At 42.9% G+C, this 20,036-nt stretch overlaps 1 protein-coding gene across 1 annotated transcript in view; it reads right to left on the bottom strand.

Annotated features, from left to right (window-relative positions):
• Window positions 1–20,036, bottom strand: part of COL4A2 (collagen type IV alpha 2 chain) — a 656,575-nt gene that overhangs the window by 131,103 nt on the left and 505,436 nt on the right. Inside the window, exons 30-31 of the mRNA XM_086934754.1 lie at window positions 10,787–10,948; window positions 1,456–1,626 (exon numbers count right to left, since the gene is read on the bottom strand). Coding sequence (XP_086790880.1) covers window positions 1,456–1,626; window positions 10,787–10,948 — 333 coding nt within the window. The remainder of the gene's footprint in view (window positions 1–1,455; window positions 1,627–10,786; window positions 10,949–20,036) is intronic.

A 20,036-nucleotide genomic window follows, 5' to 3' on the forward strand; every position in this document is an offset into this window, starting at 1 on the left:
AAATATAATAAATAACAATAAACAATAAAGCTATATCAGAAATAATTTATGCTTATTGGTTTCTGTATACAGTTGGACTTAATATACCATTCATTTTAGGTTTTCATTTTCAGAAAACTATAAATTAAATTATCTAACCATTGTTTGTCACTTGGCTATAGACCTTTCCCAACTCTATGACGGGTACCTTCCTCCATATTCTGTGGGAATGCCCCGAGGTAGTATCCTTTTAGAGCCGTGTGCATGACGTCATGGAAGAGGTAACGGGAGATCCGATTTTGCCTGAGGCCCGTAGGTGTCTGCTGAATGTGTGGGAACCCAACGATTATAACGTGGCTCAGACACAATGGGCCACTTTAGGGAATATGGTCGCCAAACGAGACATTGCACAGCTGTGGGGGTCCTCGAGGGCGCCCAGTCTGTCCGCCTGGTCAAAGAACATGGACTGGTGCATGTTTCGAGAAAAAACGGTGTATGTCGCACGGGGTAGACCCAAGAAGTGGGGGAAGATATGGAACCAGTGGAATCAGTATTGCGGAGAGATCTGTACTCCCCCTTTTGTAAATCCACCGGAGGTGCTGCAATCCCCTTAGCCTGATGTTCCTTCTGTGGTCTTGATGTTAGTTGATACACTGATTGCTTGCTCTCTTCCCCCTCCCCCCCTTTTTTATAGCTTATAAGCTTCATCTGCTGATACATAAGAATCTTTTAGGTGCGGGTCTCCCCCTCCCGGAGGGATCACTCATGTATATAATTCCTGTCTTGCCTCGTCAGTTATTTATGTATTTTTTTCTTATTTATTTTGTTGGTTTCCTTTTTATAAAACAAAAAAAGAAAAAAACCTTATTTCTCCTGTGTCTCAATATGCATAGATATGACATGTAAGCCTAATCGCCGCCGGACCCCCGGTTGCCGGCAGAAGCGCTGTGTAACTGAATTATCCTATGTACTTGTCTATATTGTTGACAGTTAGCCCTGGCGGTTGTATGTCTGCTGCTGTATAATTATAACTGTCAATAAAGGTTTTTTAAAAGCAAAACAAAAAAACAATCTCACAATGTGGAAAAGTTCTAGACCTGGGTTTATTGAAGACCGAGACCCTCATTCTGAGTGGCCTGGTAATCCTCCCAGTAACCGAACCCCAGAAGTCACCACTTCTGGGGTAATGTTAACTTGAGGGGTGGAATGGGAGTTGCTGGTAGATTGCAAACTTGAGGGTTCAACAAGAAATGAGGAATTACCAGAGAAATAGGTCATTATGATTCCCTTGCTATTCCCTCATTTTCTCCCAGAGTTGTTTGCTGATTTCATTGGCTTCAATTGAATTAGGATGCCACCTATAATGAGAACCTGAGAATTTGGAATGGCTATTACATTCTAAGTGGGATCAGGGAGATTAGTAGTTTTCAAAATTGCAATATTTGCCATTATCATATAAATTGAAAAATACCTTACCTTTGAGGCCGGGAAGGCCATGCATTCCTTCCAGGCCGGGCAAGCCGGGCTCTCCGGGTCTGCCTCTTCTGCCAATAAAACCCTGGTCCCCTGAGTCTCCTGAGAATCCTTTTAATCCCCGAGGACCAGGGGGTCCTTGATTGCCCTGATCACCGCTTTGCCCCTTTGGACCTGAAATAAATATTACAAAAAGGGTAAACATAGCACACCTGTTCATCAAAAATGTTTAGTAATCACCACTATGTATGTGGAGAAAATCTTTCTGTAGCCCCTATGGGCGTCAATGCATAGGAGAGTTTGCCGATCTCAAAACCAGCCTGCATTGCCGTGCCATGCCATGTATTTGTATTATATCATAGCAATGGCAGGCAATACAAGTAACTGGTTAAGTGAGAGAAAGCATGCAGTATGTGGGTAGGAGGGGATAGATGTTTGAACCAGATTCAGTTGGATTCAGCAATGAAAGCATGCAAGTCTCCCAATCAAAAGGGAGTTAAGACCAAATGATCCAGGGACAGGACACACACAGGAATAGGGAGGAAAGTCATCTGGTAAATAACAGGGAACAGAGACAGACCAGAAAGCCATCCAATCAAGATCAAGAGACTGACCCAAAGCCCGCTCAATGCAGTAATGTATACAGTGCTGTCTGTGAGAGACTGTCAGTTTCAAGACTGCAAAAGGCATGATCTTGGTACTCTCGCGCATTTGCTGCCAAATTGCTGGACGACAGGGGAGACCTGTAGGAAATCCTTCCTTCCTCTCAACGCTGCAACTCGCGGAACCCGCTGCGCGGGTCCCGCTTCGACGGGGTGAGCTGAAGAATCAAGGCATCCTGCAAGGGCTGCGAGCAGGCGGAGGCGGAGGCGCAGGACTACCGGTCCCAGGAGCGCCCGCCTGACCGCCCGCCCTTAACTAACACACCTGGGCGCTCTCCCTGCAGGACACGCCCCCAACTGACCGGGGAGAAAAGGCTGCGGGACAGGAGTAGCAGCGGGACTACTCTCGCGCATTTGCTGCCAAATTGCTGGACGACAGGGGAGACCTGTAGGAAATCCTTCCTTCCTCTCAACGCTGCAACTCGCGGAACCCGCTGCGCGGGTCCCGCTTCGACGGGGTGAGCTGAAGAATCAAGGCATCCTGCAAGGGCTGCGAGCAGGCGGAGGCGGAGGCGCAGGACTACCGGTCCCAGGAGCGCCCGCCTGACCGCCCGCCCTCAACTAACACACCTGGGCGCTCTCCCTGCAGGACACGCCCCCAACTGACCGGGGAGAAAAGGCTGCGGGACAGGAGTAGCAGCGGGACTACTCTCGCGCATTTGCTGCCAAATTGCTGGACGACAGGGGAGACCTGTAGGAAATCCTTCCTTCCTCTCAACGCTGCAACTCGCGGAACCCGCTGCGCGGGTCCCGCTTCGACGGGGTGAGCTGAAGAATCAAGGCATCCTGCAAGGGCTGCGAGCAGGCGGAGGCGGAGGCGCAGGACTACCGGTCCCAGGAGCGCCCGCCTGACCGCCCGCCCTTAACTAACACACCTGGGCGCTCTCCCTGCAGGACACGCCCCCAACTGACCGGGGAGAAAAGGCTGCGGGACAGGAGTAGCAGCGGGACTACTCTCGCGCATTTGCTGCCAAATTGCTGGACGACAGGGGAGACCTGTAGGAAATCCTTCCTTCCTCTCAACGCTGCAACTCGCGGAACCCGCTGCGCGGGTCCCGCTTCGACGGGGTGAGCTGAAGAATCAAGGCATCCTGCAAGGGCTGCGAGCAGGCGGAGGCGGAGGCGCAGGACTACCGGTCCCAGGAGCGCCCGCCTGACCGCCCGCCCTCAACTAACACACCTGGGCGCTCTCCCTGCAGGACACGCCCCTCCCACCCTAACCCAGGCATTATAAAGTTAACAGCACGTTCCCGCGGCGCGGGAGCGCGCGGGAGCGACCGGGAGAAGCCCGGGACAAGGGCGGGACCGTCTGTGGCCGTCCGGGGACTACCGGGGACGGGACGGGCCACCCCCCCTTACACCTGGACCCTGTGAGTGGTGAGGAAAAGTAATTACTCTCTATCCCTAGTAATACACACTTTTTGCTTTTGCACAAACGGTGATCATGTCTACAAGGGGCACCCGGAGCAAAACTGCTGCTGGAGGAGTCAAAGTGACTGGTCCCATTGACAATTTTATTGCAAAAGCAAATGATGCAATAGACCAGGGTATATCCCTACTGAATCGACGTGTTTCTTTAGAGTTGGCAGAAGCAAAAAGGTCATCATTGGGTCTGCTAGCTAATGCGAAAACACCCCATCGAGACCCTGAAATACTCAATAAACCTGCTGTAATAGTGGAAAGACACAGTATGCCAAACACTGTTGATTTATCTATAACTCAGTCACTATCAGAATCACAGCTGAGTCTGGAGAAGTCACCAAATTTAGATCTGATAGAGGACTTTAACACACAATTAGATATTGTAACTGAGTCTATTCCATCAGTGAACCTTGCAAACGGTCTAGATCCAATTATGATAGAGGCATCGCAAGCCATCTTTAATACTGAAAATACCTCTATCGTGAATGACACATTAAATATAAATCTGGACCGATCTGTTGTTCCTGATATACCCACAGTTACCGGCAGTAATACTCTGAATGACTCAGCTACTATCTCAAGGAATTTGAGAGGCTTGAGGGAGGGGGCCGTACAAAAACAAAAACTACCTCCACATAAGCCAGTCACAATTGCACTCAGTTCTAAGGGGAATCCACAGGGTCAGAAAAAGCAGGGGAAGGATCAAACAAAGAACAGTCTTAAGAAAGGAAGTAAGAAAGGAACTGTAGATTCTGTATGTGCTGGGGAAATGCCCAGTTTAGCCATGTTGTGCAAGGATTGTACCTCCAACAGCCAATTAATAATGAAGGTTGGAGAACTTGTCACCGCCCATCTTGCCACTATAGACACACGACTGGGACTGATAGAAAAACAATTGAATGAATTAACCACCATAATTAAGGGACCCCCGGCTAAACCACCAAAACCCACTCCCCCTCAGCAAAATATCCCCCAGCCAACGCCTAGAACTAATCTACCCCCGACAGCCACAACTATTTCTAAGGCAGTCCCGCTGGCTAAAAATTTGTCAACAAAACCAATAGTGCAAACCCCAACTGCAAAACCCCAAGATAATAACAAAAATATTGCAGGGGATAATCTCACTACTGGTAAAGACAAAGCCAATGAGGCAAATAAGGGAAATGAGTGGCATAAAGGGAAAAATAAACGATTTGCTGCCAATCTACCTCCAGGCTCTAGTCCCTATGTCGTAGTAATGACAGGAGTCCCTGAGACCCCCGATAACATAGATGAGCCATCTTGGTCACTACTTAACAAGGTTACACACTGGCTGAATAATAATAGGCCTTTACCATCACACTATGTCAGTAAAATCTTGACAGTACGAAGAGTACCCTGGGTAGGCCATGAGAAAAAGAGAACTCAAGGTGACTGTATTATTATTAATTTCAATGACCCGCGTACAGTGGATTATATCTGTTCTTGGGTTAGTGAGGGATATAACGAGGGCATTGAGACAAGGCACCTCTCATATTTCTACCCGCCAAGAGGAAATCTCAGACAAGAAGGTTATGATGATCATGATCATGGTTTAGACGAAGGGTGGACCCAGGTAGGACAGAGAAATAATTGGGGAGAATGGGGGAGAAATAACTATAGGCACAACAATAATAACAATCATTGGAATTTCCAAAGACCCCATTTAGCAAGGGACCTAACTTGGGGGTTCCCCACATCCAATAGATTCAATGCTTTTAATACCTTGGACATGGTAGACTGACTCCCATCATCACCCGAACTTCAAAACAACTCACCAGTTGTTAGTGTTAGAGACAAAAACATCAATGAGCCTCAGGTAGGAAGCATACAAATAGATGAGATATATGCTACACCAGTACAAGGATTAGTTAACACATTGGGTCAATTAGCTCCCTTCGGAAAAGAAGAAGAATATGCCATTCCTCATGACTTGGCGATACACGAAGGTAGTGAACACCCAAAGGAGTATAATAAGGAGTTTAAGATCTTAAGCTGGAATGTTGCTGGATTACAGCAAAGGGTCTCTGATCCTGAATGGTTAAAAGTTATTTCCGAAAAGGATATAATATTATTCCAGGAAACTTGGGCGACAACAGCGGTGCACATAGAGGGTTTCCACTGTTATTGTATTAATGCCAGAAAGCCTGTCTTTGGCCGCCCGATTGGAGGTTTATTGATGGGGTTCAAGATAAGCATAGGAGGGTCCATAAAATTGATTCATTCAAAAAATCCAAATATTCAAATAATTGAGTATACCCGAAGGGTTCCTTACTATCTCATTAATTTTTATAATAACGATTTTAGTTCTACTCCGAATAGGAATTTTATTGAACTTTTCGGAGAACTATCTAAAATAGCAGAAAAGTTTCATTATCAAATAAGCACCAGGACAATATTGGCTGGAGATTTTAATGCCAAATTTATAACGCCAAAAACGAAGAATGCACAAATAGATAGGGCATACAAACGGGGCAAAGAACTAGAACGCTTCCTTAATGAACACATCCTAATTGATATAATGGATGGAGACATAAAGGAGCCACTTATCTATATCCCAACCTTCAGAGGAAGAGATTTTTCTACTACAGTGGATTATATCTTTATGTCCTCTGACTTAATAAATAGAGTTAATAAGGTTGGTGTTCTTGAAACTGCATTTGGGGACCATAACGCTTTGGTGGTCAATATTGGCTTGGGTCAACCGAACGCCCTTGTTCGTTCTCTGGGGGCAAGGGATATTACGGTCTCAGCTAACAAATTGAGGTTAAAATGGCGAGGGATAAATAGTGGACAAGTAACGGACACTATTATAAGTGACCATGGTCCGTTACTTGAATCATGCTCCCTGGATGATGGGAACCATTGCAGAATAGTAACAGATTTTTCAAAACTCTGCAACACCATTAAATCCCTCTTAAGTGTCCCTATCAAACCAACTGTCCCTGAGCCAAGGTGGTTCGACCGCCATTGCTCGGCAGCAAATAAAGCCCTTCGCAGAGCTTTAAATTGTAAACCGAGAAGTAAAATAGACGTAAGAACCGCTAGATCAAATTACAAAATAGCTATAGGCTCAAGGAAGGCTGCTCTACTAACTGAGCATTGGGAGGCATTAACAACTGCTGCTACCCTGGGGAGCAGCACCACTTTTTGGCCTGCCGTTAAAAAGATGCGGGATATGGGTAAGCAATTAACCCCGACTAGCTGTACTATAGCAAGTGAACAATGGGAATTGCACTTTTCCAAAATATATGCTACTCCCGGCGCGGTTTTAGAGGATTATATACCAGGAACATTAGAATCCCTAGAAATCACTGTGGGGGAAGTCACCGTGGCTATTAATCAGAGCCTTGGTAACAAGGCTCCTGGACCCGACGGCTTCCCAATAGACTTAATTAAGCACAACCCAGAACTCTGGGGAAATATTCTTGTCAACCTTTTTAATAGTATACCGTTTGCCCCAATACCCGCAACTTGGTCCACGAGCATAATAGTGCCTATTTATAAAAAGGGCGAAAGATCTGATCCCGCAAATTATAGGCCTATTTCGCTCTTGGACAACACTTTAAAGATCATGGGCAGGGTACTCTATAATAGAGTTAATGACTGGGCTGAGGAAATGGGGGTACTCGACCGTTGCCAAATGGGTTTTAGACGCAAGGTGGGAACCATCGAACAATGCCTAAATTTAAATCTCTTAATTAGCAAATACAATATTGCTAAGGCATCACCCATTTATTTGGCGTTTATGGACCTATCGTCCGCATTTGACCTGGTGAACAGGTCAAAATTGTGGTCGATTTTATTGTCTTATGGCCTGGATCCCCCTCTGGTACATTTCCTTGCCTATGTCCATAAAGACACAAAGGCACAAGTACGGATTGACATGGAGGGTACACTCTCTGGTCCAATTAATGTGGAAAGGGGGGTGAGACAGGGGTGCGTTTTAGCACCCCTGTTATTCATCATCTACATAAATGGCTTAAGAGACTCCCTAAAAAAGGTTACCCAAGATGTCCCTAAAATTAAAGGTTGCCAACTACCGTGTCTTCTATACGCGGATGACGCTGTGCTTATGGGATTAACACCTAATGCCCTACGGGCACTAGTCAGGGATTTTGCATCACATATGGGGAATCTGGATCTAAAAGTAAATTTTAAAAAATCATTTATCATGTCCTGCGGACCGGGTGCTAAGCAATTAAACTCCATTACGATAGGAGCTGATAAGTTACTCCTAACTAAAACTTTCCCATATTTAGGTATGGTCTTTGCTGCGAACGGCCTGTGGAGTGGGCACATCGCCCACGCCACAGGCAAGTTCTCAAAGGCCATAAACTCAATTTTATCTCTTCCCAAACCGAGGAAAGTGGGAGCAACTAAAGCAATTTTAAAGATTTATAGGCTCCAATGCATCCCAGTGGCAACCTACGGTGCCGAAATTTGGGGGTCGGTAAAAACCCCCTCAATACAGAGAGAAGAAAATCGGCTCTGTAGGAAGCTACTGGGTGCTCCCATCTCATCATCAGGGTTTATCTGTCACTCAGAGCTGAATGCACCATATATTAGTGACTTTATCGCAGCCAGGCCTGCACTATTTTGGTTAGCCATCTGGGTAAATGAATACGCTAGCCTAACACATGATATTTTGAGGGAATGTTTAGCTTGTGATAAATGGAATAAGATCCCATGGTTCCGTGGCGTACAAGAGAGTCTGTCTAGTATAGACAGGGGCAACCTCTTTGAGAATCCATCTCAAATACAGAGGACTGACAAAAAAGTAGTCCAACTTGAACTGTATGCCAATTACAGGGAAAAAAGATTGTCAGAAGAGATGAAGAAACAAACTGTTGTGTCCTATATTAACAATGGCTTATTAACCCAGCAATTTCCGTTGTATTTGACACTACCAATGTGCTACTGGGAAAGATCTCTATTGTTTAGAATGAAAGCAGGAACGGTAAAATTTTTACTTTGTTTTCCTCTGGGACACACCGTAGATGACAAGATTCTGTGTCCTTGTGACGGAACAAGCAAACAAAATGATCTACATTTCTTCTTCATGTGCAAGTTTTATAAGAAATACATTAAATGGTTCCTAGCACCATATTTTAAAAAACGCAGACCCATTTCACTGAATCAGTCTTATTTGATGCTTTTAAAACTGGAGGATGATGAACTTATATTTAGGACAAGTTGTTTTTTAAAAGTCATTTTTAACGTACGTAGAAGTATGGAAAACCCTTGAATTATTAATGATTATTGTTCCTCTCTTGCACTTTTGAAATGCGTGACTTAGTAAATGCCCTAATAATGTATTTGATAGTATCTATTGTACCTTTGTAGTTGTAATTGTGAATGTTAAATTGTTTTTAAAATGTGCTTTTATGGATTTTTGAAATCCGAATAAAGATTTTTGATTGATTGATTGATCTTGGTACTCTGGGAGTTTTTTCATAAGTGCTCGGGACAATAGAGCCATTGTCCTGTCTGGGAGCACCATGGTTCACATTAGAGTAGAAATGGAAAAAGGTGCCCAGCCTGGCCTTCCAAAACAATGTCCACTGGCAATTGAATAACTAAAAGGTTATTCTCGATTCTATTGGAGAAAATCTCCATGCCTCCAATCTCTAATTTGGCCAATGGTTGCAAGAGGTAGTTGATTGGCAGTATGAGTATTTTTCGAAAATGTCCCATTGGGCCCTCCTGTAAATTAGACCCTTTATTTTATGTGATGTGGTATGAACTGATTGCAAACTTAACTTCTGTTGAGAATATTGTTTTTAAAACTAACCTGCCAATACAATATTAAATCATTCCTGAGAACTGTGTAGACAAAGGGTTACTGTCTGAAGAGAACACTGCACATTTCTTTATTTACAACCAGAGACCTAGTGCAGTGATTCTTAACCTGTGGTTCGAGGACGTCTGTGAGTCCACAAGGCCTATTCGGGGGTCTGCGACTTTTTTACAAAATTAAATAATATTAAATCGAAATCATTAAAATGAATAAAGTATACAAATATAAATAAGCACAATTGAAAATTTGCAAACCTTTCCTATATTTGATAGTGAATTAAACAAAATATTTCAGCATGTGTTTGGTGTATACTTGTGTTTGTATATTTTGTTTTGTTTTGGTGTTCAAATCACAGAAATCTCTTAAGCCCAGGGTCCTGGCTTTCAATAATGTCTCCGTGGGGGTCCCGGAACTCCAGTAATGAATCAGTGGGGGTCCACCCAAGTCAAAATGTTAAGATCCGCTCTCCTAGAGGGACTGACCCACCATTAGACAATTGTAGTCCTTAGAGGCAGGGGTTAAGACAGATCACTGAGCACTACAACCATACAAGATACTTGATTGAGTCAGGCACTGCAAACATTCTGAGAAGTATTATGTAGGGTCCTTGCCCAGGTGCGAGCCACAAATTAAACAAAATGGTAAGATAGCCAAAAGGTTTACACCACCATTCCACATACCATAAACCACATTGCTAAGCCTCCATTTAGAGTACAGGAATTAGTTGTAATGTAGAAGTCCAAAAAAAGCATTAAGCTTGATGCTGATTGATGCCATCACAAGACTGCATGGTTAAACACAAATATGAAAGCGCTATCTAATGAATGAAGGAAGAGATTCACACCAATAAAGCCATTTTCACTAAAAATAATTCCATGCAAAAGCCAAAATGTGTCTACGTTTCTCCATTGCACTGAGTTGCAATTGCATGGCCAGTTGTAAATGCTTGGGTTTTGTGAACTGTATTGAAGTATTATACCTTGTTTTTGTTTCTTGTATGTAGAAAGTAAGAAATGTATATGAATTTGATGTTGTCTGAAAATAAAATATGTTTTAGACCACTGACAAAACCATCCATTTTATATGCATTTCTCAAATATCTCTACCATTTTGAACTGGCCCAAAAATGATTGGAACATTTTTGAATGTATATGAATATGGGATGTGCAGAAATTGATGTTGTCTTAACTCAGGAGCAACATTCACAAATTACAAAAAGTAGTGTAATCCTGTGGATCTGTGCCAGGTACTGTACTAGGCAGCAGACACTATAAGCGAATTTAATTAATTTTTACCTTTCAGAAAAAGTACAGCTAATAGACATTGTATACAATAACATTGATCCAATTGCTTGTGAGACACATGTTTTTTTAAAACGAGTTTAACATTTCCTAATGTTTTTTTCCTGGTTGAAACATAAAGATTATCTCACCCACAAAGCCCGGCAGGCCAATTACACCTCCTGGGCCTGGCTTCCCGCTGAGTCCTGGAAATCCATATATTCCCGCTGGCCCCGGTACACCTATGGGACCCGAGTCCCCCACGGGCCCTTCTTCGCCTTTATTCCCTCGCCATCCTGAAATGCCGTCGTATCCTAAACAGAACAAAAAGTAGCCACGTTTTTAGACAAATCCACGTAAATTGTTGGGTAGGCGCGCACTGCCATTTCAATACCTGCTCTCCCTGAGGAGAAAGGATCTGTGGAAAACAAAACAAAGGGCAGTGGGAGACATGGTATCACACATAATTCACACGTGCTGTTTGCGAAAAGAAGGAACTTATAAAGAATACATGTTTAAAAAAAACACAAAACAGACATTTCGTGGCTCATGCATACTGAAGGGCACATTGGGCCCGATTGCCTACTATAGTAAAAACATTGATGAATCCGAGATTTCCTCATATTCTGCATTTCATGGAAGTGAGAAAATACTTAGGAATGTGTATGGAAATGTATACAAATAATACATTTAAAGGCATCTTTAAACTGTCCTACACCCATTCACTCACACAGTGGACAGTTCTCAACAGTAGGTAGTATTGAAGACTTGTACATTTCCACATGTACCGTTTTTTCCCCATTTGAAAATAATTTACGAGGGAGAGAAATGGAACCCATTATTCCCCAGAAAATATGGGGAATTTCTGTATTTTTAACATCCACTTTTCAAATTTTGGGCTTGATTACAAGTGATATTTGTCGCACCCGCCAAATTAACTATACCTTGGGGTTTGCAATTTATCAAGTGCGATGAATAGCACCTATTATGAGTTGTTGCGAATTAACATTTGGATTTCACTGTTTAATGCATACAAAGTTGCTTGGTATGGTTAATAAATTTCCAGCGGCAGCTCCTGCGCTAAGGAGTGTTGCCCTACTGCTTTTTGAGCAGTACATAAAGGAAAAATAAAATTATAATAACACAATGTTATTATCATTTTATTTCTCCGTACTGGCTCAGTGTTTTTTAATTTTAGGTGTGGGCGGGTTTGGGGTGTCACAAGAGCAGGGGGGTAGAGGTGCACATGAGGGTTTGGCCGGCCGCCTTGGGCATGTGCAGCCTGGGTGGAGAACATGCACAGACTCCCAGTCCCTGTCTGTGCACCGAACCAGGACGCTCAGACCAATCATGATGCTGATGGCATGCTGTTGACAGCAGCGTCGTGATTGGCTAGGGGATCCTGGGAGCCTGTGTGCTTCCGGTGCTTCTGTGTGACAGAAGAGGACGGAGGAGAGAAACTGCAGCAGGTAAGTGGATTTTGATTTTAATTTTATTTGTACCCGCCCCTCCCCCCAGTTTCATTCATTAGCAGCTGCCACTGCACATTTCCCCTTTTACATTTCAGCAGGTTTGACCCGCCGAAATGCAACGAAGCCTGAGGTATTTAACGCATCTGATTATTATCGGATCTGTTAAGTACATTTTACCTAGTAATTCCGACCAATGCGTGCGAAAGCCATCTGGTAAAAGCTGGGGACATCAACAAAGTTTTCTCTTGGAGGGTTTTCACTTATTTCTAATAGCAGTCCCCCTGGGATCTAATGACTTTATTCACCTTTTCCGGGCTACAACATCAGGATTAATTGTCTCAGTTCTTAGTTCTCTAAAAAAAACGCGACATTTGTGCACCATATCTCATTCTTTGTTACTCTTTTTTTATTCACCAAATGACAGGGACACGGAGAACATTGGTTATGCAGCTTTCTGTCACATGATTAAGGAGCCATCCTCTACCGAGCTCAAACCTAGTCTCTGTCTGATTTAGACTCCACTCTCAGGTACCCAGCTTCATCCTGATTGGTTGCTAAGCTGGAGCTAGTACAGTAAATACAATTGGCCTGGTTGCAGGCCTTCTCTGCACACCTCGTAGACTCACCCACTCAATATCAATTCTTTTTGGGCTCTAATATTGACTCGGGTTCATATAATTACAAGGATGCACAGCAGATGAGTTGGAACTTGGGTTTCAAAGTGTGCTACCCCCAGACAATCAACCCTATTAGGAGATTATTCATAATCAGAGCTGATTGCCACTTGTAGTGAGACCTGGCAATCTCCTATAATTGGAAACCTTCTCTTTCCTTGAATGTCATGTTGTGTGAGAGTAGTATTTTGTGGATTACAGTACTGCCCGAGTCCTTGAAGAAAAAAACCATGGCTGTTAAACTCAGTTGAGGTCACTCTGACTTGAATCAGGGCCCATCTGGATTCTGTCATCCTGGAATGTAGTTTTGCACAACTGGCCCTGCCTACATCCACAAAGATCCCACTATAGTTCCCTGGGCTGTTTATTTATCTCGCTCTGTTTGGCACTGACCCCTTAATACACATAGACCAAAGATAGTAAAGCAAAAAAGTAGATGTGACTCTGAGCAAAGCTTTGCCACCTTTCTGTGAAAGTGAGAAGAACCAGGAAAATGTGATCTGCTAATAGAGACTGGCAAATGATCGACTGTGGTGCATGAGCCACTTATAATCACCAGACCATTTAGTCGCCTTCTTCTTCTTCTCCCTGCTTTCTGAGATGAAACAAAGCAATATACCCTTTAGACCATTTAGACAGCTACTGAATTTCTAAGGTGCCAGCACCCATGAATGGACACCAGCTTTTCCTTCAGTGTCCACAACTTTGGATAAATAATGGAAGATCTGAGACAATGTGTCAGCTCCATTTTAACTTCGGAATAATCATTCTGCACTTTCATGGAGAAAGTTTATACCTGGGGAAGGATCCTGTATTGCTAAGTCCATTGAGGCCAGCACTAGACCTGGGACTACTTACATTAGACCTAGCAACCCATGGCCAGCAGGACCTAAATATCTTGACCATGACTTACCCTTTTTGAGAGAAGGGCCACTGAAGTTTATGGACACTAGAAAGAAAAAAGTTCATGTCAACTTTTGATTTCAGATGACTTTTGAACAAGCTCAGTGTGGCCAGATGGGCAACCATAAAAGGTGCGGGCCAATGGTTTCTTTGGTTGATGATTTGTTTGGGGATTTGGGGCGTTTGCAAACATCACGCTCTGCAGCATTGACCCCAGCTGCTCGGTACCTACTGATGAGTTTACCTGTCACTCACAGAGACACTGTTAAAACATTTTCTCTTTGAAATCAGGGTAGGTAAGTAACTTGATCTCTGTGATAGAAATGACATGCATGGGCTTGAGAGACTTTAGCTGAGTACAGCCTCATGCACGTGTGTCATTGCGGTGAGAATGTTACATATACGTTCAATATTTCCATCAATGGAATGTGACCATGTGCTCGATGTTACAGTGTTAGTAAGACCTTAAGAAAACTAATGCTATAAAGGCATTTATTGCTGTATCTAGGCCCAAGAAGCTGCTAGGACTTTTTGGTTGTGTTTGTTGATCATCACATTTAATATTTTATTAATCTGAAGCTTAATTAAATATTTAACTTTGTCTTGCCATTGACCTTTATTGAGCATTAATTTAGTATGCCATGCTGTGTCTCAGTTCCAATTCTATAACCAGCAACTAAATTAGGCCTTGGCTGTTCCACCTCAAACATAAATTATATTGTTTAGTGGCATTGAGCAATGCAGTTGTTCCTAAGGGAATCAGGCACCACTGGTATATTACAGTTCTCAGTAAGAACTGCTTGGTAACCAGTGACAGTTCCTGGACCTGGAGGAAAGTTAGTTTTTTTAAATCAGAAACAAAAGTGAATGTAGCAATTGGAAGACTAACTGGGAGAAAAAGGAGTGAGACTCTATGAGAAACAATTAGATACTTGGGCAGACAGGTTAAGAAACTGGGAAATAAAGAATTTGACCCATACACAAAACAGAGAAATCAGAGCGGTGAGAAACAGAAACAAAGAAGAAAGAATAGGAAGCTGTGAGGGACAGAATATGAGATAAAGAATTGAGAAGAGTGAGCTGATGGATTGACTGACTTGAAACTGAAAATGAAATTAAGAATTCTAGCGGAGACAAATAATGTGTAGAGTTAGGGCCTCATTACAATGTCGGTAGGAAAGCATTGCAACCGACTCCTAGTCGGAATCATTTATGAACGACTCGGGTTCGGGGTGTCTGACCGATTATGATGTTTCCGAACACCGTTCGGTCGGACTCCAATTGACTTCTATGGGTGCCAATGTTCCGACCGACAACACAAGCTCCCATTGAAAAAAGGGGTGGTTGCAGAAAACCTTGCACCCTGTGGCGGGCATCCCATGGTGCCTGCCACACTGTGCATGGATGCAAAGAGGGGTCAAAAGGGTACCCCCACGGGCCATAACCGTAAGCCTCCGGGTGAAGGGGGGCCTGCTACGGGTCACCAAATCAGTTTCCGACAGCCATTTTGTGTCAGACAGACCGATTTGGAAAGGCTGTCCGAATCCGACATCGTAATACGTTGGTTGGAAATGCGGTCCATAGACCTGTATGATTCGGCTTCGACTGACTCAGAGTCTCTGAATGCCGGTCGGAAGCGAGTCGATAAGACCGAACAGTTACTTTTCCATCATAATTGGTCGGTCGGAAATGTTTCTGAGTAGGTCGGAAACATAGGTTCCGACATGGCTTAGGAAAATCCAAATGTCGTTCAGAGACTTTCCGACCGACATCATCATTGGCCCCTTAGTTAGAAATGAACAATTAAATAATAGGAGAAAATGCATGTGTCAAGACCTGAAGAACAAAACAGAACTGAAGAATGCATGGGACAAAAATGTAAAGAGCATCAAAAAGACCTGAAGCAAAACCAAACTTAATTTAAGGAACCTCCAGAATCTTACACTTAAAACCAGGGAATCCAATATTTGAAGAGCAGATACACAATCCTATTCAGGTGAGCTATATCGATTTGAATGTCGCTCCAGGTGAAACATCAACAGCCTGAATCCTCTACTCATTTTTTTTAAAACCTAACATTTTTCTCTTTGAAAGTTACCTGAAACAATGATCTTCATTCACTAAAACATGACAAAATTATCACCGAACTACTACCCTTTAGGAGTCACCTTCACTTTGACATTTCTTCCTGTTTTCCCATTTTTTTACCTCTAATAATGTCAATTAGCCTACGTCTTTACTTATGCCTTACACTTATCTAAGCGTTCTTTTACTCTATGTATCAAATACTGATAATCAAAGTTAAGTGCACTATATAGGAATATATAAATACAGAATAATTAAATACATTATGTAAAAATACATAAATAAAAAAACAAATAAACACATAAATAATTTAATAAATCAGGATTGGGGAATGAAGAAAACATAGCCAGAGAAAGAATTGGGCAGCAATGAAGAAGAAATGAGTAAAAGCTGGTGGAAGAAGGTCGTAGAAAGGTTAAAGAATGGATGAGAAGTGAAGAAGGAATGGGGCAGAACTAGAAAACAGAGTGAGGATGGACTAGATCTGGAGATAGATTGGGACAGAGATGAAGAAAGATTGATGTGGTACTGTAAATGGAATGTTAAAATGATCTATAAAGGTCACTTATAGATATGAGGTGCCCGGGCGCTATTACTAACATCAAAGGAAACAGTGGAACTGGTGAATTAGGCAGAACTGAAAGGAGTACATTGCATGGCTGGGCGAGGGTGTGGTAGAATACCACAGAAATGGAGAAACAATGAGGCAGGACTTAAGCGAGAATGAAATAGAAATGGATATGTAATTGAAGAATGTGCCTCTTTATTCCGCTTGCCGTCAACCCGCATGTTGTTACAACGACCGCTTTGTAACAACACATACTATTACCCCGCAAGTCGCAACAACGACTTGCGGAGGGGGCGCTGGATGTTGGAATAGTATAATTTACTATTCCAACTCCAGTCTGTGCGGACAGTAGGGAAGGTGTTGGATTTTAAATCCAACACCTTCTCCCCCAAACACAAGTCATTGTAACGTCTTGTGGGGTAATGGTATGCATTGTAACAACACAGTCGTTATAATGACCGCGTTGTAACAACATGCTGGGTGACGGTTTTGTAGTAAGGGCTGTTTACCGAAATTGAATAAACTTGAAGAAATATGAAGATGAATAAGGCAGAACTCGTGAAAGAACAGTGAGATAAATAAGGAGGCAATAAACATGATAGATACTAGAGAAACAATGGGATTGCACACAGATACAAATAATCAGACAGAACTGAACTCAGATTGGTGATGCAGAACTGGAAGAGACAGACAAGAGGTAATCTGGGAGGAAACACATGAAGTAGACCAAGAAGAAAACACAGAAGTAGGTCAAAGATTGGGCATTAGAAAAATAATTGGAAACCAATAAAGACAGAAGTTGTACGCCACTCCAAAACGCCTTTTCTAGGTCTGCCTTCACGCATGTTGGAGTCAGGCACACCCTGGGTTTGTACACATGCCAAATCTCCAGCGTGTTCTGATAATCAGAAAGGGCAGATTCTGCCATATTAAAGGTTACATAGACTTTAAATGACAGTGCTCTGATGAGCAATGCTGTCAGCTGAAATATGCATCAGTGTCATGGAGGGTAAAAATAGCCCTCTTTGTCAATGGCTGAGAGATGAAGAATCTTTCCTAGGCTTCTGGGAAATAGGTGAGGAGCAAACATAAATATGTAGAATGTGCACACCCCCTTGCACTCTCCTTGGGAAAGAGTGGAGGGTGGCACCCTGCCTAATTTTATAATCTACTGTATGCAGTCATCAGCTAGTCAAATATTTCACTTCCACCATTGCTGAGGCTTTGGCAGACAGTGTAGACAATACAAAGGGGGACATAAACAGCAGAAACAACCCTTCTTAATATAAGGTTGTGGGAGAGATCTTAGTGGATATAATTTGATTGCCTGGGTGTATGTCCTCCAAACACTATCATATTTGATGTTAGCTGAACATGTCTGTTTACAGTTTAACCTGGTTCTTCATGACCACAAAGATGTCAATTGGCTGGTGTAATAACCAGTAGTGACCAGTGTTGTGTAGGAGTGGAAAGCGGGTGGGGGTAAGGGGGAGGTCACTGGGACAATTATTTTTTTAAAACAGATTTACAAAACTTACTGCCAGCCAGCCATGTTGCACTGTTCTGCAGCTCTCCCTGCAGGCACAGGCTCCCAGCTTCCCCTGCGGCCAATCCTGATGCTGCTCCCATGCATGAGAGCAGCACCAGGATTGGCCTGAGTGCTCTGAATTTGTGCTCCCAGGGAGACTGGGAGCCTATGCATACTCTCTCCAACCCAGCAACGCAGCTGGGTTGGAGAGAGCTTCAGTGCGTGACGGCCGGCCAAACGGTCATGCGCACTGACAGTGCACTACCACTCCTCCTATGCTTGTGATCCCTCTGGCCCCGCCCCCACGACTCATCTTGAAAATTAAAATGACCTACACTGGACAGAATGATCAATAGCAAACTGTTGACACTGCCAATAGACGAAACATGCATTTTTCTAGACAATGGTTCTTAAACATCACAAGAGCATAAACATATGTATGTTAGCGAAATTGACAGCACCAGACAGTCGATTACATTGCATTCAGAAAAAAACAGGTGTATCCTTAATTTCACTGTTTCAATTTGTTACACTAAAATATATTTACATAATATTGTTTCAGCAATTTTACTTTCAGAACATTTCCTTCTCACCTCTCCCTCTCATCATCAGAGCTTTTCCTGTCCTAGGCCCAGATGTAGGTAAATCTGATTTATCGACTCTAGAATACCGAATTTTACCGATTCGGTATTCTAGATTCGGTAAATCAGATGTAGGTAAAAATTCAGTAATTTTTACGGAATCTGTATGATTCGGTAATTACCGAATCGGTATTTACCGATTCGGTAATTGCCATTGATTCCTATGGGCCTAAAGGCCCATAGGAATCAATGTCAATTACCGAATCGGTAAATACCGATTCGGTAAAATTACGTATTTTGCAAGGGTGACAGGGTGTCACTTTGACACCCTGTTGCACCCCTGATTTTGCCTTGTGTGCCATGTGACACACATACATGCCCTTAGGGCATGTCTGTGTGCCACATGGCACAGGTGTACATGCACAGATTTGCATGTACACTGGAATTCGTTATTTACCATGTAATAGTATTACATGGTAAATAACGAATCGGTAATGGCCTGTGGCACTGTTTTCAGTGCCACCTACATCTGTATTTACCGATTCGGTAAATTTATCGATTCGGTATTTTACCGAATCGGTAAATTTACCGAATCGGTAAATATACCGATTCTGTAAATTAAGCCTACCTACATGTCAAATACCAAATACTGGTCGGTAACGGCCGAAATCGGCCGTTACCGACCGGTAATTGGCGACCTACATCGGGCCCCTAATGTATGCGGATTCAAGTAGTGCAATCCAATAATTACCAATATATACTTAACTTTATGATAATCTGGCAGCCTATATTTTAGCCATGATATTGTGTATGGTCGATATTTAAATGTCAGCCAGGATCCTGGTAGCAAACCCCACTCCTCACCTGATGGATGTTGGCTTGCTAGGTCACAAACTTGATCCAGTGCACTAGCAGCACCAACGTTCATTACATTTTTTTTGTATCTCTTTGTACATATCGAAAATGCAGGAATTAGAAATGGACAAATAGGAGATGCAGGAATTAGAACTGGGCAAATAGGAGATGCAGGATTTAGAAATGGACAAATAGGAGAAGCAGGAATTAGAAATGGGCAAATAGGAGATGCAGGAATTAGAAATTGACAAATAGGAGGTGCGGGAATTAGAAATGGGCAATTAGGAGATACAGGAATTAGAAATGGGCAAATAGGAGATACAGGAATTAGTAATGAGCAATAAGGAGATGTAGGAATTAGAAATGGGCAAATAGGAGGTGCAGGAATTAGTAATGGGCAATAAGGAGATGTAGGAATTAGAAATGGGCAAATAGGAGGTGCTCTCGATAAGCTACCAAATGTACTCCTAAGAGAGCAGGCAATACACCCGTCCCTTTGAAAATGTATTTGTTCAGATTGATACTGTATACTACTTCCTAGAGATGAAAAAAATGAAAGGTTTTAAAAAGTGAAACTTTGAGAATGTATTCACACTGATTTAATTTAGGGGTTCCTGGGGTAGCAGTTAATGCCTGACTTGCACTTTGGTATCTCTGGCAGTGCCCATACAGAACCCGGTCTCTCTGCTCATGAAGGCAGAGGCACCAACAGCAAGCAATCTGGAATCAAAAACCC

This window comes from Lissotriton vulgaris, chromosome 8 (genome assembly GCF_964263255.1).
Source record: "Lissotriton vulgaris chromosome 8, aLisVul1.2, whole genome shotgun sequence".
NCBI classification, from domain to species: domain Eukaryota; kingdom Metazoa; phylum Chordata; class Amphibia; order Caudata; family Salamandridae; genus Lissotriton; species Lissotriton vulgaris.